A 26081-nucleotide genomic window follows, 5' to 3' on the forward strand; every position below is an offset into this window, starting at 1 on the left:
TTCGGTCTCCATTCTAATATTTTATTAGCTTTTTTTCTAGAACAACCAAAGCAATTGCGTTCAATCATTCCCCCATTACAAGGTAGGAAAGCTCCTCTCCATTCTTATAAAATGAAAGTTTGGAACATTTAACTAAGAAAAGGATGAATAGATATCACAAGAAGAGAATCTCTTTCTTAATTTGTTCTCTTAAAGTAGATTCGTCCAACAAGATTTGGTGAAAGATGAATTCAAACTGAAGTCTCATTATTCTTCATGGAGACTCTATGAAATGGATCAAAGTGCAGGCCCACTGCCGATATCAGCGGCACCCCCCGTGACTCCTTGATCCACACCTTCACCTTCCTGGCTTCAACTGGCGTCTTCAGCCGGTGGAGCCGCTTGTACCCCACCGTCGTCCCGCTCGCCACCAGCTTCCCATCGGCATACACCTCGTGCCGCTTTATCCTCTGCCCCATTGCAATAGCCTCCTGAATCCTGACCACATTGAAGCTCGCACTTGGATCCCATCTCTCCAATTCAATCCAATATCCATTCCCATCCTTGTCCTCCTTCGGAGCCCAGTAGGTCTGGTCATCGCCATCGACCACGTTCATCGCTGCGAAGCTGCCGCCTCTCTGGCTGCTGGCTTTTGCTTTGCTTCCTTGGGCTAAATCCGTCGAAAAGATGGTGTTGATTGCTGAACGGAATTCTCTTAGCCTTTCGATGTCGGCGTCGGAGACCAGGCCGGTGGAATTCGGTGGCACGTTGAGTAGAAGAACACAGTTCCGGCCTACCGATTTGTAGTATATATCTAGCAGCTGGCTCAATGGTTTTGCAGTCTCATTCTTGTGCCAGAACCAGCCCGGCCGAATCGAAACGTCGCACTCCGGCGGCACCCAGTCGGTTCCTCGTGCATCACCGACGTTCAGATACCTGAATTGAGTCGGACACAGCAATCATTCACTACTAACTACCCTTGAAATGGATGGATATGTACATTGCTGATTCAATGGAGACTTAATGAGGACTCACTTGACTATACTGGCATCTCCAATCTTCAGCATGGTGCGGTTAATGGTGGACCAGCATGTAGTTCCTGCAAACCCCTTCTCGTCGCCGACCCACCTGACGTCGGGACCGGCATCGGAGAATATGTTGATGGAGCTTTGCAGCTGCTTCGCCATTGCAAACCAATCCTCGAAGTAGTACGTCATGTTCTTCGCATTCTTTCCCTTGGCGCCGTCGAACCATATCTCCGATATGCTCCCATATCTAACATCAAACTAAGAATTTTAGTAGAATTCGAAACCTCGATCCTTCCAGTGGTAGTGATCTAACCAGCGTTTCTCACCTAGTGAGCAGCTCTTGGAGCTGGGCCATGTAGAACTCATTGTACTCAATCTCAAGACCGTAGGACTTCTCATGGCGATCCCACGGCGAGAGATATAGCCCGGCATCGATCCCTCGGGCACGAGCAGCATCCACGAACTCTCTGACGACGTCGCCTTTCCCTCCTCTCCACGGGCTCCGCTGGACGGAATGGGCGGTGTACTGCGAAGGCCAGAGGCAGAAGCCGTCGTGGTGCTTGGCGGTGAGGATGACGAGGGAGAAGCCTGCGCAGGCGGCGGCATCGATCCACTGTTTTGCATTGAGTGCGGTGGGGTTGAAGAGCGACGGGCTCTCCTCGCCGGTCCCCCACTCGGAGTTCGTGAAGGTGTTCATGCCGAAGTGGAAGAACATCACGAGCTCCCGGCGGTGCCATTTCAGCTGCGCCGCGGCGGGGATCGGAAGGAGCGGCAGCGGCGGCGTTGGGAGTTTAGACTGAGCGGAGAGAGATTGGTGAAGTAAGATGGCAATCAGAAACCATAAACTTCTCATGCTTTCCTCGCTGCTCACCCGTTTGGTTGTGGTGATATAAGGAGAGGAGGAGAAAGAAGCGGGGAAAGAAAGATTCTTGATGCGTTGTGTGGTGAGAAGTGGACAAAGGTCAGGGAAAAGAGGGGGTTGGGAATGGGAGGAAGGTAGGAAAGGTTTGGGGTGGGAGGGATGTGGGTGGAGGGTTGTGTGAGAGAGGCATAAACGGAAGCTAACATGGGTCACGGGTGGGGTGCTTGTCTGCACGTTAAACCAAAACGAGGGAATGGTGTCGCAGTTTGGAAAGGAAAATGTTTAAAAAGCAACCCAAGAAAAGTCACACAAAAAGTCACTCAGCTGGTGTGGCGTCTTATCGTTGCTCTTAATTGAATTGGCATTGGCTGGGTGACCGTCTGGGATCGTCCCCAGTTTGGAGGTACAATAGGAATACTGGATGATAAATCACAGCCATACGTATGGTGAGACAGCTGGATGATCCTTACATTGTGCTAGGCCAAATAATGTAGCTGTCATGCACTATATAAGTCGTCGTGATTAATATTTGCGAGCTTGTTTAAGGATTTTCTTTTTGATTTTTTTTTTGGGTACGGTTAAGGATTTGCTTTCGGAGGAGAATTCAAATTCAATATAACTCCAATTAAGGATTTATATTGGTAAAAAAAAATCAATATAATAGTATGGGGTTGGAGTTGTATCTTTTGTGCGAAAAAATAATGTATTAACAATGTCAAACAACGCACAACTTGAACCAGTGTATCCTGACTATAATATAATTAAAATTATGAAAATTTTGTCTTGCTTGGTAATTGTATTTTCTCTTATTTATTTATTTATTTATTTTTGGAGGGTTCAGGGCGGTGCCAATGTGTTGCCATAATTAGAGGATATGGTGGTGAGATTCTACTCACACATGCTACATCTTGTAGCTTCCATGTGGGTCCGTATGGTCCTGAAATTTTTATTGGATGGAGATCATCTCCATCCCTGAATTGAGTCTGTCTTCTACTTATCAACCATTCATAATTGGGGAGTGGTCAAAATTGGATAAAAAGAATTAAGATTTAGTGCACTTTTTTTTGCAATACTTCAAGCCTTCGTACTTTCCTTAAAGCCTATGATATTTAGGATTTTGTCTGTAACAATCTTACCAATTATAGACAATTTCCAATGTTCAGGTTTCTTCCTTTTTGACTGAAACTTTGTCATTGGAATCCACCCGAAACAAATTTGGGAAACCTAAGATAATATATTTTATATAATTTATTTATGGAAAATTTATGGAGATGCTTCTTTGAGTTTGGGCCATTTACAGTTAGACCCAAAGGCCTAGCGGTTTATTTCCATTACAAAATCTTATCATATAAGGATCACATGATAACTAATTTTGTAAAATTTTGAAACTACCTTTCCTACTAATTTAGCAAGAGGCACTTATTTTGACAAAAATTGAAAGGAAAGGAAGAGAGAATGGTGCTTTGAGATATATGCCAGCAGATGAATGAAAAAAGATGGAATGTTTTGACACTTATATAGATAGATGTATGATAAAGGATGAATTGCTTTTAAGAGCCGTGCAAATAGATAAATGATAACGGAAGGAGTTGTTTGAGAGATCTATGTAGGCAGACTAATGATAGTAGATGAAACACTTTAAGATATGTACATGCCATGGATGATATAGGATAGAATGCTTTTAGATCTGTATAGGTGGATGGATGATAGAGAAAAAAGTTCTTTGAAATTTGTGCAGGCAGATAGATGGTAGAGGAGAGACCATTTTAAGATTTGTATAAGTGAATGGATGACAAAGAATGAAGCACTTTGAAATCCGTGTAGGAGGATGAAGCGCCAAAATTATGCTAGTCTTCCATATTGAAAACCCTAGTCCAACTAATTCTTTGAATCTGTAAAACAATAAAAAATCGTACAATGAGTTATACAGCCCAGTAAGAATAACCACTTTAGTTAAACAATTCAGGCAATTAAATAGATAATAATTTATAAAAAATAAGAATATATGCAGTACTAATATACGAATCAAATCTTTCTTAAAATATTAAATTCTATTCACGGATTAAAATTCTTTCAAATATTCAATTCATCTTATTGATCCTGAGTTATGACCACATCATCCGATGGTAAGGTCATAATACCGACTAATCTTCTTGTATTGAGCGGCGCATCATCTTCTAGCAAAGTCCTTCAGGACTGCTGGTTTGTTGGCGTTATATCGCCAATCATCTTGGACACAACCATTAGGATAAATCATGTGCCAACGTATTAGTTTTCATTGGCGGGGTCCTCAACATAGCTAGATCGAAATTCAAATAGTTCTAGGTTTCATATTTCAGTTCTAATATTATGCGGTGTCAAAATCTATCAATCCTATCCATAATAAGATCATATATCGTCATAATATTCTAAAATAACATTTTCTATAATAATATACCATCCATCAAATTCATGCATCATGAATAATACCTCTCAAAAGTCATGAATATAATAATTTAATAATTGCTAATAAATTTAGAAAAAGTGAAATATTGCTTATCTTGCAAGCACAATCTAACTATCAGATCCAATTAATTCCAAAAATCTTTCTGAGAACCTAATATCCAAAAATTATATTTTTTTATTAAAATTTCATCATAAGTATTTTTTAAAAATAAAAATTTTAAATTTCAATACTTTTATAGGGCGGACCAAGTGGGAGTGCCCGACACTTCGGTCAGTCCGATTAAAGTGAAATTCATGGAATCATACTCGGACTAGGGCATAGATAGTTTAATAAAGATCAGGGCAATCAAATCTAATAGTATTTAGTAGAGGCTAGAGTAGGAGTTGACACGCCGCCTGATGACTCTGGATCATGATCCATTACCACGATTAATTCGATTAATTCAAAATAACTGTGAAGAGTCCCTATTGGATCCAACTATCCTAGAGAAAGTAGAGAGAGAAAATTCATATAGAGAGAGAAAGAGAGGGATGGGCGCCCATCCCTCTCTTTCTTTCCTCTTCTTCTTTTTTTCTTTTTTTTATCTTTCTTCTCTTTGGTAAACAGGGAAAGGAAGAGGGTGGACCGATGGCTAACCATAGTGGTCCAGCAAGGTGGCAGCCGGAAGTGGGGGTCGGCAGCAAAGAGTGGCCGGTGGCGGCAGCCAGCCAGCCAGCCAAATTCAGCCCAAAAATAGGGCTCCGAGGAGGATGATTGTTGGCTCCATTGTCCTTCGATCCCAACCCGCTTGCTGGCGGGTCTAGCTTTGGCTAAGGCAGAAGCAGGGAAGGGTTGGGGCTTTCGGCGACGAACACCAAGGATAGCGGTGGTTGGAAAAGGAGAAAAAAGAACCGGTAAAAATGGGGTATGTGACATAGAAAAATTTTTGGCCAATTTTTAATGGGTTTCTCGGCCGAGAAGTGGTCCTACCACAACAAGGAGAAAAGTAGAAGGTAGATTCGAGCCTTACCTTGCTCTAGCGATCTCTCCGACCTCAATTTCTGACAAGCATGATGAATCCAAGCCATGGACTCAACAAGAGAAAAGAGGCAATAGTAATCAGCGATCGTCGGTGATGCTTGAAAGGGATTAGGAGGACCTTGTATAGCAGTGGAGGCTAGGCTTATCCTAACCTCCGATGAAGTTCGTGGTGGAGGAGGCCCTTGAGCCACTGTTTGGCACCGAGCCAAGCCAACAGGCTGGCCCTATAAGGCTGGCCCTCATAAAAGTTGTGGGATTTTGGTACATTAATAGCCTATCCAAAGTAATAACAATAAGAATCAATTAGCATTTTCAGATAGAGACCATCTTTGGCTGTAGCTCTGGCCACTAGGAAACAACCATTGACAAATAAAACATGAGAACCATAAGGACCATATGCCTTAGGTCTAAAGATCTGCAAAATATCACTTTGAACAGCTACCAGCAAAGTTCTAGAAAGCATTTCCGTACAAAAAAATAAAAAGATTAGGAGATAGGGGACGCCCTTACCTCAAGCCATAAGTAACATGAAACCATGAAAAGGGTGAGCAATTTATTGGGAAGGCAAATTGTGGACCAAAAATGCAAGCTTGGACCCATTTAATAAATTTAGTACAAAAATCGAACCTCCTTAAGACCAGAAATGATAGGACCACTGGATTCGGTCATATGCTTCTCTATATCTACCTTTAGAAGCTTTAGACTCTTTGTTATAGGAGCCGTCATCAAGGAATGCATTAATTCGTATGCCAAAAGGATGTTATCAGTGATGTCTTGACCTTGAACAAACGTGCCCTAAGACTCTAAAATCAGTGAAGGAAGAATTGGCTTGAATCTATTAATCAAAATTTTAGCTACAATCTCATAGACTATTTGTGGAAGAACTAGATTTTGGAATTAGTGTAATAAAAGTCTACTTTTATGACATAGGCATACTAGTAAATTGAATATTATATCTTGACTCAGTTGGTTGCACCTACGCTAGATTAACGTGAGCGACCGTTGTACCAAAAAAAAAAGAGTATTTGATAGCTAGAATTATCTCCCGTTTAATAATGCAATTTTTTGAGAATGATAGCCGTCAAAACTTGGTGTTCTATCAGAACACATACCTTTCACAGACTCCTCAATTTCATCTTATATCACTGCTGCAACTTGCGCCTCATTGACTACAAAGTTCCTAAGCTTGGGCTTCAACCCTCCATCTATGCTTGAAATGGTCTTGTAAAAGGATTCCAATAGCGTTCTCCTCCTCCACTTGACCCCAGCTTCTGTATGAAGAACTATAATCCAATTGTATGTTCTACAAAGGATGGTAGTAGACCAGTGGAAGAACTTTATATTAGAATCCCCCTCCTCTAGCCAGGTTACTCTAGACTTCTATCTCCAAAGCACCTCCTGCGACTATAAATTGTGGTTATATGTTCTAAGCAATTCAAGTAGGTGCAAATGGTCCGTGTCATTGAGACCTCCACTTGAAGCTTCCAACTCCTGAAGGTGGAGAATTCGTTGAGCAATTACACTTACTCCACCTTCTAAGGGCTTTAGCGTTGCGCAACATCATAGATGAACAAACCCTCGGCGAGTGGTTGCCTTCACACTTTCAGGCTTGCTTAAACACCTGCAACACCTTCTAATCCAAGGCCCCAAAAGAGGTTTGGCTTCCTATACCTATGTACTAGAGAAGCCGGAGCAAACTCTGTCGTGGATTGCTGCATGAACCTGTCAAGCTCCTCTAGCAAGGAACACTCGACTCGGTCGAATCAGGGGACCCGGGGCCAAGCCGGCGGGTCGACCCGGTCGTCTCGGTCGACCCGGCCCCCCCGCAGGCCGACCCTGGGCCTAGCGGGGCGGTTGCAGCCCGGGCCCAAAACCAGAAAAGGCCTAGGCCCCCAGCGGGCCTTGGCCCACAAGGGGGCCCAGGCCTGGCGATCTAGGCCGTACCGGTGCCGGCCCAACGCGCATGGGCCCACAAGGCTGGGCGCCGCGGCCGTGGGCCGGCTACGGCGGGCCGAGCGAATGGCGCGCCCCGCGCCAATGGCGCGCCGCGCCTTGATGGCGTGCCCCCTGTCGAGGGCGGGCCCGATGATGGGGTCGCGCCCCGTTCGCGGGGCACGAAGCCCCTAGGTGTGCAGGGCCCGCGGGCCCATCTCGCGTTGGGGCCGCAGGCCCTGATGCCTTCGGGCCAGGGGGCAGGCCCGCGGGCCCGGGCGCCCCAGGCCCAGGCTGGTGGGGGGCCACAGGACCAGGTGACGAGCAGTCCATGCGCCCGGCTAGCCTCGGGCCTTGGGGACATGACTGAGCCGGTTCCTCTGGCTCAGGATGAGCTGACCAGGGATGGAGGCCCTATGACGCCAGCAGGCCCCTTTCGGTATAGCCCCCCCTGTCAGAAGTTGGCGGCAGGTTTGGGGTTCCCTCAGGCCGGTGGCTAGGACCCCCCCCCCTGGTGGGTACGTCGAGTGAGCCTCGGTTGTGGGACGCTCATGTGGGTCTCGGGAGTGGGCCAGAGGGGGTTTTTCGCTTTGGCCCTCCTCCCCTGACCGCAAGTGTGCTGGAGGATGCTACCCCAGGTAGGTGCGTGGTGGGGGGCCACCCCACCCCACACATGGAGGGGAGCATGGCCATTGCACTGCCACCAGGAGTGGGTATGGACCATTCTACTGTCGTGCAGCATGTCAAGACATTTGTTATGGGGCTCCTAGCCGCACCTGGTGGAGAGGAGGAGCAGCGAGGTTGCCTAGGCGCCGAGCCCGAGGACGGTCCCGCATCTTTAGGAGAGGATGAGTCTGAGGCCGACTATGTGGACTGTGACCCATGATGATTCTTGCTTGGAATTGTAGGGGGGCGGCCAAGCCGTCCTTCATGTCTTCGTTTAAACGATTAGTGCAGGTCCATTGTCGGAAGATCTGTTTCCTTTGCGAGACCCGATTATCTGGCGAGAGGCTTAGCCGCTTGAGGCGGCGCATGGAGAGGGATTGGGAGACCTATACAGTCGACTCCTAGGGGTTGTCGGAAGGCATTTTGGTTCTGTCGAGACGGGGTGTGGCGACGCTTGATGTCTTCCACAACTGCTCTCAACAAGTAATCATGGTCATATCAAGACCCGACGCTGCTCCATGGGTGTTGTGCGGTGTATACGCGTGCGCGGACCGAGTTAGGAGAGTCCTTTGGCAGGAGATCACCAACCTGACCGCCCAGGATATCCCGACGGTAGTGATTGGTGATTTCAACTGTATTCTGAGTGAGGATGAGAAGCGGGGGGGCGCTGCCTTTACGGATCGAATGGACAGAAGAGAGTTTCGTGACTTTGTGTCGCGGAATGGTCTGGTAGACTTAGGTTTTTTTGGACCACAGTTTACTTGGTGCAATAATCAACTGGGCAATGCTAGGGTTTGGGAGCGATTAGATAGGGCTCTTGCGTCTCCTGATTGGATCCTCCGATTTCCTACTTGCCGGGTTAGCCACCTGCCTCGGATTGCCTCAGACCACTGCCCATTGCTACTCTCCACCTCATCGGGTCCTACGCATCACAGCCCCTTCCGTTTTGAGAAGGTTTGGCTGTCGTACCCCCAGTCTTGGGATATTGTTCGCGATGCATGGCGGGTCCCGGTGCATGGCGATGCCATGCAACGGGTTTCACGCAAACTTGAGTTGACTAAAAGGCGCTTTCGCCGATGGAACTGTGAGGTTGTGGGCAATATTTTTCGGCAATTGGAGGGTGTAGAGACCTCGATCACTGAGTTGCGAAGGAAGGAAGACTTAGGGGGTGTGCTCTCAAAGGACGATATGGTTGATCTCCGAGGACTGCTCGCGACTCACCACTCGCTGCTACGACAACATGAGACTTTCTGGCGACAGAAATCTCGGGTGCAGTGGGTTAGCGAGGGTGATCGTAACACTAGGTTCTTTCATCGAACTACGGTTATACGGAGACAGAGGAGCATGATCCACTCTCTGCATGACGGGTCCGGACATCGAGTGGAGGGTGAGCCTGCCATCCGTCAGGTCTTACTCGACCTTTTCCGCACTAGATGGTCGGAGGATGAGGAGGCCAGTGATGGGGACCGCCCTCTGAGGGTGGATGTGGGTATTCGTGACGCGGAGAGTGTATCCCTGATCCGGCCGGTGTCGGCGCTGGAGGTACAGGAGGCAGTCTGGGCTTTGACTCCTGACAAGGCCTCTGGACCTGATGGCTTCCCCCTTTTCTTCTTTCAGCAGTATTGGGGTATTATCCGACCAGCGGTGGTGGAGGCTATTCAGTGTTTTTTCACCCAGGCAGCTATGCCTGTGGGTTGGAAGGCTACCTTCATCACGCTCATACCTAAGCGTCAGAATGCGACTGAGCCTTGTCACTTTCATCCTATCAGCTTGTGCACAACCTTATACAAGGTTGTGGCAAGAATTATGGTGGGCAGGATGAAGCCTCTCTTGCCTGGTATCATTAGCCAGGAGCAGGGGGCTTTTGTGGCTGGCGGAAATATTTCTCACAATGTTATGTTGGCCCAGAAAATGATGTGGGATCTTCGACGAGCATCGAAACGGCACAGCCTAATGGCAGTCAAGCTGGATATGGGGCGAGCTTATGATAGGATCAGGTGGAGTTTTCTTCAGCGGGCGTTGGAGGCATACGGTTTCCCCAGGTAGTGGATTGATTGGGTTATGGGGTGTGTCCGTGGGCCAAAGTTCTCTATCTTGGTCAACGGCACACCGTCATCCTTCTTTGAGTCCACCTTAGGGTTACGACAGGGATGTCCCTTATCCCCTTACTTGTTTATTATCTATGCTGTTATCTTGTCTCGGTCTTGGAGAGGGTGTGCGCTAGCCGGGAGTTGGAGGCCTATGTCCCAGCCCCGGGGGCTCGTTCTATCTTCCACTTACTTTTTGCTGATGACTGTCTTCTTTTGACCAGGGCACGAATTCCAGACGCTCGGATTCTTCGCAGGATGGTGGCAGACTACTGCGCGGCGTCCGGCCAGAGAGTGAATTTGCTGAAGTCTACCATTTCCTTTAGCCCCAGCACGGAGAGCAGAGTCAAACAGGATATTAGAGGGATACTGCAGATACCAGAGCAGGAGGTGACGCTTACCTACCTAGGCGTCCCTATTACTGGCCGAAGGCTTCGGATGGCAGAGTGTTCGGGTTTGGTGCAGCGAGTCCAGAGCAGGTTGGAGGGATGGAGGGTGTCCTCCCTATCCATGATGGGGAGAGTGACACTGGTTAGAGCGGTGTTGGGATCCATACCGGTGTATCTTATGGCCAACACAGTGGTTCCGAAGACGATCCTGTTAAGGATCGAGCGCTTTCTTCGGAGCTTCTTGTGGGGGTCATACGGTGGAGGTCACGGAGTGCACCTGGTGGCATGGGAGCAGGTCTGCCTTCCTACTAGTGAGGGTGGCTTGGGGGTGCAGTCCCTCATAGAGAGGCGTGAGGCGTTCTTTGCTCGGCACGCGGCTCGGTTCATGTTAGAGCCACATGGCCTCCGGAGTCAGTGATGGCAGCTAGATATGGTCGGGGGGTTTCAGTGGCGGCGTGGAGGGGTCGTCGAGTCTTCTTCATGTGGCGCGAGATCGGAAGGTACCTGCCGTCTGTATTGGCACATACTAGGTATTTGATTGGAGACGGCCAGAGTATTGATGTGACCAGCGATTCATGGGTGAACTCCCTTTTTCTGAGCCGCTGGCCGACTATGGTTGACACCGAGGCAGTGGAGAGGCTACGAGTGTGTGACCTCGTAGTACCAAGAGGGGCAGAGTGGGATGAGGCTAGACTCAGGTTGTTGTTCGAGGCACACCTAGCTGTGAGGATTCGGTCCCTTCCGTTACCCGGATGCGGGGGGCCAGACGTCAGGGTGTGGGGTACCTCGAGCCAGGCCAGTGTTAGACTGGAAGATCTTTTCCTCATTATTTAGTCGGAGCACGAGCCGGGGCCGGACTGTACTTGGATCTGGAGGTTCGGACTTCACCCAAGGGTAGCTCTCTTCCTATGGAAGATATGCTGGGATCGCCTTCCGACGAGAGCAGAGCTGAGCAGGCGCGGCTGGGGGGTCCCGATAGAGTGCGGGACGTGTGGAGCTGAGGAGACAGTGGACCACATGCTCTTCCAGTGTACATGGGCGAGGGCGACATGGCAGTGGACTAGGATCCCGCAGGGAGACCGGAGTGCGCGACTACAGTTTCTCAGGATGATACGGCAGTGGTTACCCAGTTCACAGACTCACGAGGAGGGCATCAGAGCGACTTGCACAGCACATCAGATTTCGCTGGCAAGGAACGCTCGTACTCTAAGCGAACGTAGGGTGTTACCGAGGTTTGTGGCAGAGCTCGCTCGAGCACAGGCCATAGAGATCAGGCCCACCCTATCTGCAGACAGACCTTTGACAGCTTGGGACACCTAGGGTTCCCCCTTTGCTCCGGCAGCTCCTCAGATGGTGTTTTTCACCTGGGAGCCCCCACCCCTGAGCTTCCTCAAGGTCAACTTTGATGGGTCGGTTATGGATGGCAGCATGCAGGGTGTTGTAGGTTTTGTCATACGGGACTCGCACTCTAGGGCAGTAGTTGCAGGTGGCTGCCACTTGTTTGATACCTCGGTTCCCGGAGCAGAGCTGCGTGCAGCCTGGGCAGGCCTTCGTCATGCACGAGTAGTGTTGCGGGCCAGCTTGATTATGTTGGAGGGTGACTCGGCCACTATCATCGGGTGGATTCAGAGGGGGTTGAGGGGTGAGGGCACAGACCTCCCCTTGATCCGCGATATCGTGGTGATGATGAGAGATGGGATGGCCATCCAGGCCAAGCATATATTCAGGGAGGCCAATGAGGCAGCCGATTGGGTAGCTGCCTACGTGGCCCACCACTCGGGGTATGCCCTTTGGTCGGAGGAGGGGGAGTTGCCATTGGCACTCCGGGAGTTATTGTATTTTGATCTTATTGAGTGTATTCATACACGTACTGTATGAAGCGCCAGTTTTTAGCAAAAAAAAAAAAAAAGAAACACAAGGTTACCCTAGATGCTTCTTTGCCCTTGTCCTGTTGTAGCCTGAGAGACATAGGTTGAAGTTCTCATTAGAGAGACTGGATCCAGCTCCATCTTGGACCTCCGGAGACCCGCTAGGCTTCTCTGATGAGAAAGCCCTTGCCGCTCTTGCCCCTTTGATTGAGTGACGGTGGCCTGAGGTCGATCAAACTGTTGACAATAAAAGTACAAGAAAAAAGAATTATATTTCTGTCTGTAAATTATAATGTATAGAAGCAGCTTTTATGTAGTATTAGAAGGCTGATTAAGTTTGATAATATATTCAGTCTTTATGGAAGCCAATTAAGTTTGGCACAATTAATCACAAATCAATCTGGTCCTAATCAAGGATATACATGGAATCATTCTAGAATAATCTAGAATGATTCTAACACAAACAAAGCTCTTGCTAAAGAAGCCAAGTTAAGTTCCACCATGGTTTGCTTGAGGCCATTCCCAATTTACTTTTCAATCACAATCATTAGTACATGTAGGTAATAGGCCCCAGCTAGGATTCTCCACAAATTGAAGTTGTCAAGGATACTACAACAAAAAATAATATATTTGATGAATAAAAATTAAGGGGTAATTAATTCCCCACCCTCCAAAAGACCACGCTATAACAAAAAGTCCCGGTTGACTGGTCTTAAAATCTTCCATCCAATATCTTTACCAAGTTTAATTTCCGGTCCTTGAGCCCCTTTTATTTTCTTTGAAAAGGCCGAAAATGCCCCTGCCCTCCTCATCTCCCATTCCCAAAAGGAGAAGAAGAAAAGGACGCCACCGCCGACCACGGCCCGCCCCCGCCCGAGCTCCCTCCTGCGGCCGCCGCCGGCCCCGGCTCGCCTCTTCCTGAGCCCCCTCCCGCAGCCCTGCCCCCGATCGAGCTCCCTCCTACGGCCACCACCGGCCCCGGCTCGCCCGCTCCCGAGCCCCCTCCCACGGCCCCGCCCCCTCCCAAGCCTTCTCCCGCAGCCGCGCCGCCAAAATTGCCCCCGCCCCTGCCCCCGCACGAGCCCCCTCCTATGGCCGTCGCCGGCCGCAACCCGCCCTCCTCCCACGTTCGCCACGGACTGGCCCCTTTTCGGAGCCGCTAGCCTCGCGGGAGGAGAGGTGCTTTCCGCTGGCTGGCCGCGGCTGCCGCCGCCGGAGGCCCCGCCCCCTCTCGGGCCGCCTCCCATGGCCCCCTCCTGCAGCCGTTGCGGCCCGGCCCCCTTCCGGCGCCGCCAGCTCGCGGAAGGAGAAGAAAGAAGAAAGAAGAAGAAGGGAAGAAGAGAAGAAAAAAAAGAAAAAAAAAGAAGAAAAAGAAAGAAAAAGAAGAAAAGAAAAAAAAAGAAAAAAAGAAAAAAAGAAGAAAAGAAAAGAAAAAAAAGAAAGAAAAGAAAAATAAATAAATAAATGCATCAATATATATATATATGAATGAATGAATAAATAAATAAATAAATAAACAAATATATTTTAATGACATAAAATAATTATAAATAAATAAAACTGCTGTGGCTGGACCCCCTCCCACGGCCGCCACGGCCCGGCCCCCTTCTGGCGCCACCGGCCTCACGGGAGGGAAAAATAGAAGAAAAGAAAGAAAAAAGAAGAAAAAGAAAAAAAAAAGAAAAAGAAGAAAATAAAATAAATAAATAAATAAATAAATAAATTCATAAATAAATGAATACATATATATATATGTGATGAACGAATAAATAGATAAATAAATATATAAGATATATTGTAATAAAATAATAAATAAATAAATAAAGTGGCTGCGGCTGGGCCTCCTCTCGCTGCCGCCATGGCACAACTCCTTTTGGCATCGCCGACCTCACAAGAGGAGAAAATAGAAAAAAAACGAAAAAAAATAAAAAAAAATAAAAAAAAGAAAGAAAAAAAAATTAAGTGTGTGTAGAGAAGATTTAATTGTATACAGAGAACACTTAACTGTATGATGCACACAGTTAAGTATTCTCTGGATACAATTAAGTTTTTTTTGCACACACTTAACTGTGTGATGCCGAGAATACTTAACTGTATGCAGAGAAGGAAAAAAAAGGAAATAAAAGAAAAAGAAGAGAATGAAAGAAAAATAAAAAAAGGAACGAAAAAGAAGAAAAGGAAAAAAAAGAAAAGAAAAAAGAAGAAGAAAAAGGAAAGAAAAAGGAAAGAAAAAGAAGAGAAGGAAAGAAAAAGAAAAAAAGGAAAGGAAAAGAAGAAAAGGAAAAAAAAGAAAAAAAGAAAACAATAAAAGAAGAAAAAAAAGAAAGAAAAAGAATACTTAAATGTGTGATGCATAGAACGGTTACTGTGTACAGAGAAGATTTAAGTGTGTGTGCAGAGAAGACTTAATTATGTACCGAGAATATTTAACTTAAATGTGCGATGTACAGAATACTTAACTGTGTACAGAGAAAATTTAAATATGTGCATAGAAAATTTAATTGTGTATAGAGAACACCTAATTGTGTGATGCACACAGTTAAATATTATCTGTATACAATTAAGTCTTCTCTGCATACACTTAATTGTGTGATGCAGAGAATACTTAACTGTATGCAGAGAAGATTTAAGTGTGTGCAGAGAAAATTTAATTGTGTATAGAGAACACCTAACTGTGTGATGCACACAGTTAAATATTCTCTGTACACACTTAACTGTGTGATGCAGAGAACACTTAACTGTGTGCAGAGAAGATTTAATTCTGTACAGAGAATACTTAACTATGTGATGCACACAGTTAAATGCTATCTGTACGCAGTTAAATATTCTCTGGATACAATTAAGTCTGTATGCAGGAAAGACTTAATTGTGCACAGAGAATACTTAATTGTCTTTTTTTTCCTTTCCTTTTTTTTCTTTTTCTTTCGTTCTCTTCTTTTTCTTTCCTTCCTTCTTTTTCTTTCCTTTTCTTCCTCTTTCTTTTCTTTTCTTCTTTTTCTTTCCTTTTTCTTCTTTTTCTTACCTTTTTCTTCTTTTTTTTCCTTCTCTTCTTTTTCTTTCCTTTTTCTTCTTTTTTTTTCTTTCCTTCTTTTTCTTTCCTTCTCTTCTTTTTCTTTCTTTTTTCTTCTTTTTCTTTTCTTTTTCTTCTTTTTTTTGTCTTTTCTTCCATTGTATCTATCAATACCAAGAAAAGAAAAGAAAAAAAAGGAAAAAAAGGAAAGAAAAAGAATAAAAAGAAAAGAAAAAGAAGAGAAGGAAAGAAAAAGAAGACAAAAAAAGAAAAAAAAGAAAAAAAAAAGAAAAAAGAAAATAATGAGTGAGTGACAGTTAGGTTAGTAAGCTTGGTATACAACTAATATAGCATGGTTAACTTAACTGTGTGCAGAGAAACCATACCTATGTGCAGAAAATAGTAAACTGTGTGCACAGAATAGAAGACTGTATTTCGAGGTTAATTAAGTATGTATCATCGTTAGTTAAGTGTGCTTCAAGTTTAATCGACTATGTGCCATGCTAAGGTAAGACTTGGCTCACAAGAACAACCTATATTAAGTATCTACCACATCATTGTAATTGATTCGAAACATTCTACAAAAATCAGATTGCTTAACTTAACTGTGTGCAGAGAAACCATACCTGTGTGCAGAAAATGGTAAACTGTGTGCACAGAACAGAAAATTATATTTCGGGGTTAATTAAGTGTGTGCACAGAACAGAAAATTATGTTTCCTTTTTCTTCTTCTTTTTTTCTTTTCTTTCCTTTTCTTTCCTTTTTCTTCTTTTTCTTTCCTTTTCTTCCTTTTTCTTTTCTTTCTTTTCTTTTTTTTCCTTTTCTTCTTTTTCTTCTTCTTCTTTCCTTTCCTTGTTTATTTATAATTATTTTATTTTATTAGAATATATTATTTTTTTATTTATTTATTTGTTTATTTATATTTATTTATTTATTTATTTATGCATTTATGCATTTATTTATTTATTTATTTTTCTTTTTCTCTTTTTCTTTCTTTTTTTTCTTTTTCTTCTCTTCTTCCCTTCTTCTTCTTTCTTCTTCTCCCGCGAGCCGGCGGCACCGGAGGGGGGCCGGGCCGTTGGAAGGGGCCGCGGGATGGGGCGGGGCCGCCGTCGGCGGCGGCGGAGAACACCTCTCCTCCCGCGAGGCCGGTGGCTCCAGAAAGAGGCCGGGCCGCGACAGATGCAGGAGGAGGGTGGTTCGTGGCCGCAGGAGGGGGCTCGTGAAGGGGCGGGGTCGGGGGTGGGGGCATTCATGGCGGCGCGGTTGTGGGAGGGGGCTCGAGAGGCGCCGAGCAGGGGCTGGCGGCAGCCACGGGAGGGAGCTCGGGCGGGGGCGGGCCGTGGGAGGGGGCTCGGCCGCGGAAGGGGGCGAGGCCGCGGAAGGGGGCTTGGGAGGGGACGAGCAGGGGCCGGCGACGGCCGCGGGAGGGGGCGAGGCCGCGGTAGGGGGCTTGGGAGGTGGCGAGCAGGGGCCGGCGACGGCCAGGCCTTTTTCTTTTCCTTTTGCTTCTGAGAACGGGAGATTAGGTGGGGAAGGGGCACGGGACGGGGCGGGGCCGCGGGACGGGGCTCGGGAGGGAGCGAGATGGGGCCGGTGGCGGCCGCGGGAGGGAGCGAGATGGGGCCGGTGGCGGCCGCGGGAGGGAGCTCGGGCGGGGACGGGCCGTGGTCGGTGGCGGCTGCCCCTTTTTCTTCTTCTTCTTCTTCTTCTTCTGGGAATGGGATATCAAAAGGGACAGGGGCATTTTAATATTCTTAGGGGGTATTTTCGTCTCTTAATAAAATATTGAAATATGGCTGGACTGATTGTTAAACAATCAGTCAACAGGGATTAAACATTAGAGACTGGTCAATAAATGTACCAGTGATTAATTACCCCTAAAAATTATCACTAAAAAAATCAATTTTTATAAAAAAATTAGTGACAAAAAAATCGTCATGATCTCGCTAGGAAAAGTGCATTCCTAAAGATATACACTGACAACAGAAATATTTTGTCAACAAATATATATTAACTATGACAAAAATGTATTTGTTACTAAATGGTAAAGTATTTGGTGATGATAGTTTCCATCACAAGAAATTAAAAGTTTGTCATGATATGATATTTTTTATCACCAAAGGTTAATCTATATGGCGTAAACAAACTTGTTATCAAAGAGATTACATTTTTATGATAATATTATTCATCACAACAAGAAGAAGAATTTCATCAATAAAAAATATTCTTCGTCACTAAAAATCAATCTATGGTTACATAAACAAACTATCATTAACAAGGTTATATTTTTGTGACAATATCATTCATCACAAAAGTAAAAAAAAAATCATCACTAAAAGAATCGATAAATTTTAGAGTTGAAAATAAGTTGGATATTATATATGCTTACAATTTAATAGTAGAGAAAATTATTTTATGTTCCTATACAAGGAATAGAACTTAAGATCTCTCAAATTATTGCATGCTACTCAGCCACTATGACAATATTAACTTCTAATATATAATTATATTTTATTATACTTATTCCAACTTAGTATAATATATTTGAAATGATAATATTTTTATGATATGGTTTATTATACTTATTCCAACTTATTCACATTAAAAAAATATTATCATTTCAAAAATATTATGGTGATTCATATTTTAATAATTAGTTATTTTCATATAAAGTTCAATCCTCATCCTTTTGACAAAAAATGATTAACTTTATTTTATTCTTTGCAATATTCTGAAATTTTTTATTTAAAATATTTTGAAATATCAATAATTAATATATTTCAATATTTGTATAATTTTGTAAAGTTATTTAAAAATACATAATTCATGATTATTTTTATTCATGAAGTAATTAAAAATAATAATGGTATTTAATATTGAAAACTTTTAATACTTTAAATAGTTTAATTTTTACCATATTTTTAATTCAAATCAAGTTAGATCAGTGATCCAAACCTTAGTTGAATCAGACTCAATATAAATTAAATATTCAAATTTTAGACTATTATCCAATTACTACAATTTTTGGCACCATATTTATGGTGACCAATTTTTTTCATGAATATATTTTTTTTATAAAAAAGTAATAACATTAATTAGATGACAAACCTTAGTTTTCGTCAATACAATTGCAATTATTAATGATGTAATTTTATTGTCACCAACAACAATTATAGATAATTAATTTTTATATTTTTTTGACAAACCTATAGGGACTTGCAACGATAGGATCCGCTCAGCAAGCTGCTCACCAAATATCCGCCTAACAAGGTTTGCATCCCATCTTCTCTCCTCCCGAGCAAACAAATCACTAACTGTGCGATCCTCCAACCATCCATGGTTGATCAGTGTGGGCCAGTCCTACAATGAGCCCTTCGGTATCCACCTATCCTCCAGAATGCTGATGGTTCGACCATCCCCAATCTTTCATATGATCACCCGAAGCACCCCCGGGGCACGAGCATATATCTCTCTCCAAATGAAAGAAGACCCTCAACTAGCTCAAAAATCTACCAAGGTGGTGGGGTCTCCATACTTCGCCCTCAGTAGACAGACCCAGAAACTCTCCGGCTCCAAGAGAAATCTGACTGCCAGCTTAACAGCCAGTGTCTCCCTGCGCTTTAGGAGAGAGTGGACTCCCAACCCACCCCGACTAGTAGGCTGACAAATAAACTCCCATGCCAATAGGTGGACGCCCCCTCTGCCCCCCCGCCGCCCCAGTGTATTAGATAGTAAGTAAACAGGGATGGAACTCAAAACTAACCTTATAAGAGTGACTCTACCCATTATCAAAAAGGCACACACCTGCCAACTCTCCAATCTACATTTGATGCTCATCTCCATGGATATGCACTCCCCCCTCCATAGACGCCGACCCATAATCGGGAGCCAAAGGAATCTAAGTGTCCCCTCCTGCTCGCCAATCCCCATACTGCTTATGATGGAGGCCTTCACCCTTGGGTCGGTCCTCAGACTAAAGCAGATGGCTAACTTAGACAAGTTGACCATCTGACCTAAAGCTCCACAGTACCTCTCCAGTATCCTGCTGAAAGCCTGTGCTGATCTCCGTGTCGCACGGGCCAATAAAAAACAATCATCTACGAAAAGTAAGTGTGAAATGTAGGCCGCACCTGTCACCGGCCTATAGGCCTTTACCTCATGCATTGCTGCTACATGACAAAGTGTCCGCGATACATAATTTGAGCAGATGATAAATAGAAGCCGTGAAGGGGGGAAACCCTGCCTCAGGCCCACTGATGACTCCAAGAACCACGATGGGGATCCATTTATCAAAAGTGCAAAGGATGGGGAAATAATGCAGCCTTTAATCCACTTGATCCACTATAAGTGAAATCCAAACACCTCCAAGAACCTCCTCACACAAAGTCCTATCGCATCCTATCATATACCCGCTCCATGTCCAGTTTGACCCCCATCAAACTCTTACATCAAGGCGCTCTCTACAGGTCAGTCATAAACTTATGTACAATGAGGACATTATCAGAGATCGAACATCCCCCAACAAGCGCTCCCTGCTCAGGGCAAATGATCCTGGGCAAGATGCCTCTCAATCTCTGGACCAAAACCTTTGCCACCACTTTATACAGGGTAGTACACAGACTGATAGGTTGGAAATGGCCCGACTCCACAAGATCCTGTCTCTTTGGGATCAGGGCAACGAAGGTTTGCCTCCACTCCTCGGGCATCGACGCCGATACAAAGAACTAATAAATAGCCATTAACACCTCCTGTCTAACAATATGCCAGTACCTCCTAAAAAAGACTGGAGGGAACCCATCCGGACCCGGGGCTTTGTCCTCACCCAGGGACCAGAGGGCTTCCTGAATCTCCATATCCGATACTGGTCTAATCAAGGCATCATTTTCTTCCTTGGAGACCTGCTCCTCTGGATTCAGCCCACATACACCACTAACACTGCCCGCTGACTCGGTCCACCTGGCACAAAAAAACTACTCTAGGGTTCTCCTCACAACCTCCATGTCCTCCGACACCTATCCACTGCTCTCCCGGATCCTGTGAATTCTGTTCTGCTGCCTCCTGATGATGATCGATTGGTGGAAGAATCTCGTGTTATGGTCCCCCTCTCCGATCCACTGAACTCTTGACTTTTGCCTCTAGAACACCTTCTGCTGGCTAAGTAGAGAGTGGTGCACAACCAGTAGCCCCCTAAGCTCCCCCTGGTCATCCTCTGATAGTCCTCCACCACGTCCTCTCGGGCCTGTAAGCTGGTGATGGATGCTTCGACTTTCTCCACCCTCCTGAATAGGTTCCCCACTTCTTCCTTATTATATCTGATCAATCAATGTCTGGTCAACTCTAACTTCCGGGTCACCTTGTACATCACATTCTCGCGAACTAGCAATCGCCAAGCCTCCCTCACCACGTCCCACGACCTCGAGTAGGACAATCATACCTTCTCAAAACGAAATGGACTATGAACCTAAACTGAGTGTGAGGTACTCAGCAGTACGGGGATATGATCTGAAGCTATCCTGGGCAGGTGGTGCACCCAGTAGTATGAAAATCTCTGAATCCATTCGGTCGATGCGAAAACTCGATCTATCCACTCTCAAACTCGTGCCAGTCTCAGACGCTTGTTACACCAAGTGAACCTCGGACCAGTGAAACCAAGATCAGCTAGCCCATTGGATAAAATAAAATTCTAAAATTCTCTGACCTCGATTTTGTTGGTGAAGGCCTTCCCTCCTCTCTTCTCCTTTGGACCATCAATGCAATTGAGGTCCCCCGCTATCAATATCGGATGCCCCAATTGAATGAGGTTAGTGGCCTCGTCCCACAACACTCTTCTCTCCCTATACTCTATGCTCACATAAACTGCCAATAAGACCCAAGGTGGCCTACTATCCTCTGATATCACTAAAACTACCTGCTGATTACACCGGTGAAACACATCAATACTACAAGACCGCCTCCTCCATAATACAATAATTCCCCCAGACAACCCCTGTGACTCCACTGCATATGTCCCCCAAGAACATGGGATAGCGCACCTAGCCCGCTCTAGGCTAACCCCCGACAACTTTGTCTCAAACAAAACACAAATCTCAGGATCATGAAGGCTGACCAGCCTTCGGAAAGCCGGTCTGAAGGATGGTTTCCCCGCCCCCCAGCAGTTCCACAACAGAACTTTCATTTAAGTAGCTGGATGCTGCTAGGCTGGGCCACATCCCTCCCTAGAGTTCCCTGCCTCCATCTACCATGTCTCTCCGCAACCTATTTTATTTGCTTGACAACCTCCTCATGGGCCAGCCGGCATGAAGGTTCTGCTGCATCAACTCCCAAAACAGTCCCAATCTCTCAATGCCGGCGCACCTTGTCCTCATGTCTCACCTCCTTTCCGTTTATCCCTCCGGCCACTTCTTGCAGGTCGGCCACTGGGATCCCGCCGGGGCCACACCCCAAACAGGCACCATGGAGGCCAACACAACCCTCTTCGATAGTACCTCCGCCCTCACATGCATGAGCGTGCCGCGGTGACCACTTGTACCGCCGTCGGGACCATTGCTGGCCGATCGGGAGCCACCAATGACCATCAGCGACAGGCTCCAACTGTGGAACCTCCACCGATCAACCCCTAGATTTGCCGCCACCATCCCTGGCACGCTTGGCATGGAGGGAACCCGTGCCAAATAGGTCGTACCATGCTTAGCCGACCCTTTCTTCGACGGGCTACGTGCCCATTTCAGTAGGCCAGGCCTGCTCTCCGCACCGGTTGACAGGCCAGCCTCAGTGTTCGGTTGGGCCTTGGCCCGGCCCTGGTCCTTCGGGCCTGCAACCCTGTTAGCCCCATGGGTTTGACTTGGGCCTGGGCCAAGGCCATTGGCTGGCGAGTCCGTAGCTTGGGGCGCTTCGCTTGTTGACCCTGGGCCCAAATCGTGCGTCAGGCCCGAGCTGGTTCTCTATTGCAGTAGGTTCCGAGTCGACTCAGTCTAATGGGAACTCGTCGCCGAGCCAATTATTGGGTGGCTTTGCTCGGGAGCCTTCCCCGACGACACGTGCTGGGCAATCTTATTGGGTTTCTGCCATCCCTTGGAGTCTGACGGTGAGTCAGGCACGATCGATTCGTCCCCGACCGGCCTGACACTGAGGCCGCCACGGTCGGCCGCCAAATCGCCTCAGCCGACTCGGTCCCCTTCTTCGTCACACCCTTGGCGGCTCCTCCCCTTTGCTGCCGCTGCCGGGTGACGGTCATCCACAGGCCAAAAGCCATTCGCCTCTCGGCCTGCGAGGGTGCTTTCAATCCACTGGGCAGCTCACCTGGGTCTCCTATCGCCGTGAGCCCAAGCTCCTCCCTCGTTTTCAGAACCGAGTCTTGGAACCAACACTCGCGAGACTGGTGGCCGATGCGAGCACACCGATAGCAAAGGCCCAATAGGTTTTCATAGACGAAGGCCTGCCAAAACTTCGCTTTCACGCCCTAGACAATGGTCCCCGGAATTGCGGGTTGCTGGGAATCGATTTCGACCTTCACCCTCGCATACCCGATCCGCCGCCGCTCACGGAGAGACGGTCGAGCTCCAGTGGTCGTCCCACCTCTGCTACAATCACCCGGATAGCCTTCATATCCCAATACTCAAGGGGAAGCCCAAGCAGTTGGATCCAGATGACCATGCGGTTCATTCCGAGCATCCATTTCTCCATTGCCAACAGCTAGCCCGCTACCAGCCACGGGCTCGCCGCAAGCACCGTCGCCCGATCATTGCCAGAGCCGAACCGGATGGTGAGAAACCCCTCCAACATTGGTAGGACCTCCACTTCGCTCTGCAGCTTACCCCAGCTCCGGGGATCACACGCCACCAGCTCCGGGGGAACCCGCCGACCCAGGCTTGTGGCAATCACTATCGTGTCCTCCCACATACCTCTGGCTTGTGACACCCGCTCCGACGAGACCTCCGCCACTCGGGGGTACCTCCATTGAAGCTCCTCCAGCTCCGTATCCGTGAACCGATGGAAGAAATCTTCCGACCGCCACACAATCCTTCCTGCCACCTCCGACCACAACAGAGTGGTCTCGGCCTGCCCTGGTGCAGGGCTAGAAGGCCGGCCACCACTGGAGCCCTTCGGCGCAGCCATGCCAGGGGCCGCCATGGCCGCACACCAGGTGTTTGATGGAAGCTTAGCGGTTTAACCTTTTTATAAGTCCGATTAGATTACCTATTTCATAAAATAATTAAGTTTGAATCTAAATAATTATTTTGGACCCGGTCTGCATCCAGACTCTTCTGACTAGACTGCTATACCACTTTAATATGGCCTTTGCGGAAGGTGGAGATGAATTGCTTCTAATATCCCGCTCCCCCTCCCACTCCCACTCCTGCCTTCTTTTGATTTAAACGATAGTCCTCAACGCACTGTTGAATCACAGAAAACACGGAAGCAGAGTAATGGAGCTGTCGGGCACCTCTGACTCTTAGCAGAAGCTACAGATTTAAATAAACATCACCAAACACCTGAGCTTGCATTAAACACGACACAGGAAATAATAATAATAATAATAATAATAATTTCACCATTCATTGACTACTGCATTCAACTCCACCACCACCACCACCACCACCACCACCACCCAAACCTCCTACAAATCCTCCTGGCCTTCGCCCACGGGATACCGATGGATGCAGTCCTCCCACGGTCCCTTCTCCGCCTCTTTTGCCATTACACCCCTCAAACACTCCCAGACCAGGCTGTTGCACTTGGGCCCAGTCCCCATCCCCAGCTGCCACACTCTTTCTCCCCTCTCCACCCTCCCCTTCGCCTCCATGTACGCCAACTGATACCACATCGACGCCGATGACTGGTTCCCGAACCGGTGGAACGTCATCAGCCCCGGTTCCATCTCTCTCTCCCCCACCCTCAACCCCTTCCCTATCTCCTTCATCACCGCCTTCCCCGACGACGGGAAGCAGTAATGTTTTATCGCCGTCCGGAAGTCCGGCGCGGCGGCCTTGTTGCACAGCCTCATTACGCCATACCTCAACTTCTCCCGCAGTGGAAGTATCGACGTGCCGACAGCGACGGCGTTGGACCGGAGCGTCTCGGCGACGACGGTCAGAAGATTGCGCTCGATCGAGAAGCCGGTGATGCCTTCGGAGTCCTCCTCGCGGATGGCCGAGAGGTAGGACTTGTCATCGAAGGCTCTCTGGGTTCTCACCAGTCGCACCAGCCGGTACTTGGACCACCCCTTGGCCTCCCTCCGGTTGGTGAGCAGCACGGCGGAGCCACCCATCCGGAAGTAGCAGTTGAGCAGCAGCTTGCGCCGGTCCCTGCCGCTGTACCACCCGGTCGACATGATTTCGGTGCTCAGGACGACGGCGTAGGACCTGCGGTGGACTTTGAGAAGCCTCTGGGCGACGTCGATGCCGATGGCTCCCGCGCTGCAGCCCATGCCGGAGATGGTGAAGGTCTTGACGTCGTCGCGCATGGCGAAGCGGTGGACGACGATGGAGGAGAGGGAGGGAGAAGGGCAGAAGCCGCTACAGTTGACGACGAGGACGTCGATGTCGCGGGGCGAGAGGTTGGTCTTGGCGAGGAGGTCTTCGAGGGCCGGGAAGAGGTCCATGTGGACTTCCTCGATGCAGTCTTGGTGGGTGGGGGAGGGGGGAATGTAGTGGAGAGAAGGAGGGAAGCAGGTCTCGTCGCCCATGCCGGAGGTGGTGATGATCTTGGTCATGAAGGCGACGCTCGCGTCGTCGAAGACTTTCATGAGGGAGAGGTGCTCCAAAAGTAAGGGGATGGGAGCCCGGAACCGACTTGGGGGCTTCGTGCAGGAGAAGTCCACGAGGTAGACTTGTCTGTGCATGGAAAGCAGGCGTTGGAGCGCTGGGAGGAGAAGCATGCATGACATGGGGAAGAGGTGGTACGTGGGGTTCCATTTGTGGAGAAAAATATAGGATTCTATTGATATGGATAGAAAGAGAGTGAAGAGATCGATGAACTGGAGAAGAGAGGAGAAGACATGGTCTCTAAGGGCAATATCCATGACACAAGGTGTGGGGAGAACAGGGGGGTTTCACCGAAAGTGTTCGAGAATAGGGTTGGAGCCTCCTACTATTTAATGAGGAAGTAGGAGTCTTGGAAACGGATTTTACTTCTTGGTGGTTGAGTCGTACAGGTGGAGAGTGCATTAATATGTTAAAGTTTGAGAAACGCTTTAAAAACAGATGATACTTAAAATCAAAGAAGATTTTCTATTTTTTCCCTTTTGTTAAGTGAGTTTTTAAACAAGAATCTGGATCCTTTCAAACGACGGCCTACAAAATTAGACCATCAATCAGTCTGGAACTTAGAAATAGAGATGATCATGAGGGAACTTAGGAAAAAAAAATTAAATTTTAAATAAACCTAGCCTAATGTACAATTCAAAATAAATATAGCTTCGGCCTGAGACCTAGTTTGATCTCAGCAAAGAAGGCAACTTTTTTTATTTTTTTTCCCCTCGCAGTCTTTCCTTCCACGTAATGCAGCATAGTTGCTGCAAGGATTTAACATGGACACCCTTTATAAAGTTTGATATATTATAAACAAGATTTTCATCCCACTCAAGATCTCAGTGTGTATCAATAACCAGCATATCCTGATATTATAATTATAAAAATTTCAACTAATATAAACAGATAAAATCTAAGATACCAATTGATATGGTATATTTATATCGGCTAATATTTTTTCAATCATGTTCTTTACTTCTTAATTATATTTTCTTGATTGATAAATTTTAAAATCAGTGCTTAGATGTAATGTTTAATATCA

The 26081-nt window shown here is 46.9% G+C and overlaps 3 protein-coding genes across 3 annotated transcripts; 1 reads left to right on the top strand and 2 right to left on the bottom strand.

Moving 5' to 3' along the window:
* Nucleotides 1–152: 152 nt before the first annotated feature.
* Nucleotides 153–2665, bottom strand: LOC103723652 (alpha-L-fucosidase 1-like). The gene is made up of 3 exons (XM_008814625.4): nt 1334–2665; nt 1015–1254; nt 153–915 (listed from the first exon to the last, which is right to left on the bottom strand). The coding sequence occupies exons 1-3, from the start codon at nt 1858–1860 to the stop codon at nt 231–233; spliced, it is 1452 nt and encodes a 483-aa protein (XP_008812847.1). The 5' UTR covers nt 1861–2665; the 3' UTR covers nt 153–230.
* Nucleotides 2666–8422: 5757 nt separating this feature from the next.
* On the top strand, nt 8423–10827 carry LOC120105576. The gene is made up of 2 exons (XM_039118163.1): nt 8423–9975; nt 10245–10827. The coding sequence occupies exons 1-2, from the start codon at nt 8423–8425 to the stop codon at nt 10825–10827; spliced, it is 2136 nt and encodes a 711-aa protein (XP_038974091.1).
* Nucleotides 10828–23907: 13080 nt separating this feature from the next.
* Nucleotides 23908–25402, bottom strand: LOC103723653 (3-ketoacyl-CoA synthase 5). Its single transcript, XM_008814627.3, has one exon. It carries the CDS (start codon nt 25309–25311, stop codon nt 23908–23910), a length of 1404 nt encoding a protein of 467 aa, XP_008812849.2. The 5' UTR covers nt 25312–25402.
* Nucleotides 25403–26081: the final 679 nt, after the last annotated feature.

Source organism: Phoenix dactylifera, unplaced genomic scaffold (genome assembly GCF_009389715.1).
Source record: "Phoenix dactylifera cultivar Barhee BC4 unplaced genomic scaffold, palm_55x_up_171113_PBpolish2nd_filt_p 000312F, whole genome shotgun sequence".
In the NCBI taxonomy this organism is placed as follows: domain Eukaryota; kingdom Viridiplantae; phylum Streptophyta; class Magnoliopsida; order Arecales; family Arecaceae; genus Phoenix; species Phoenix dactylifera.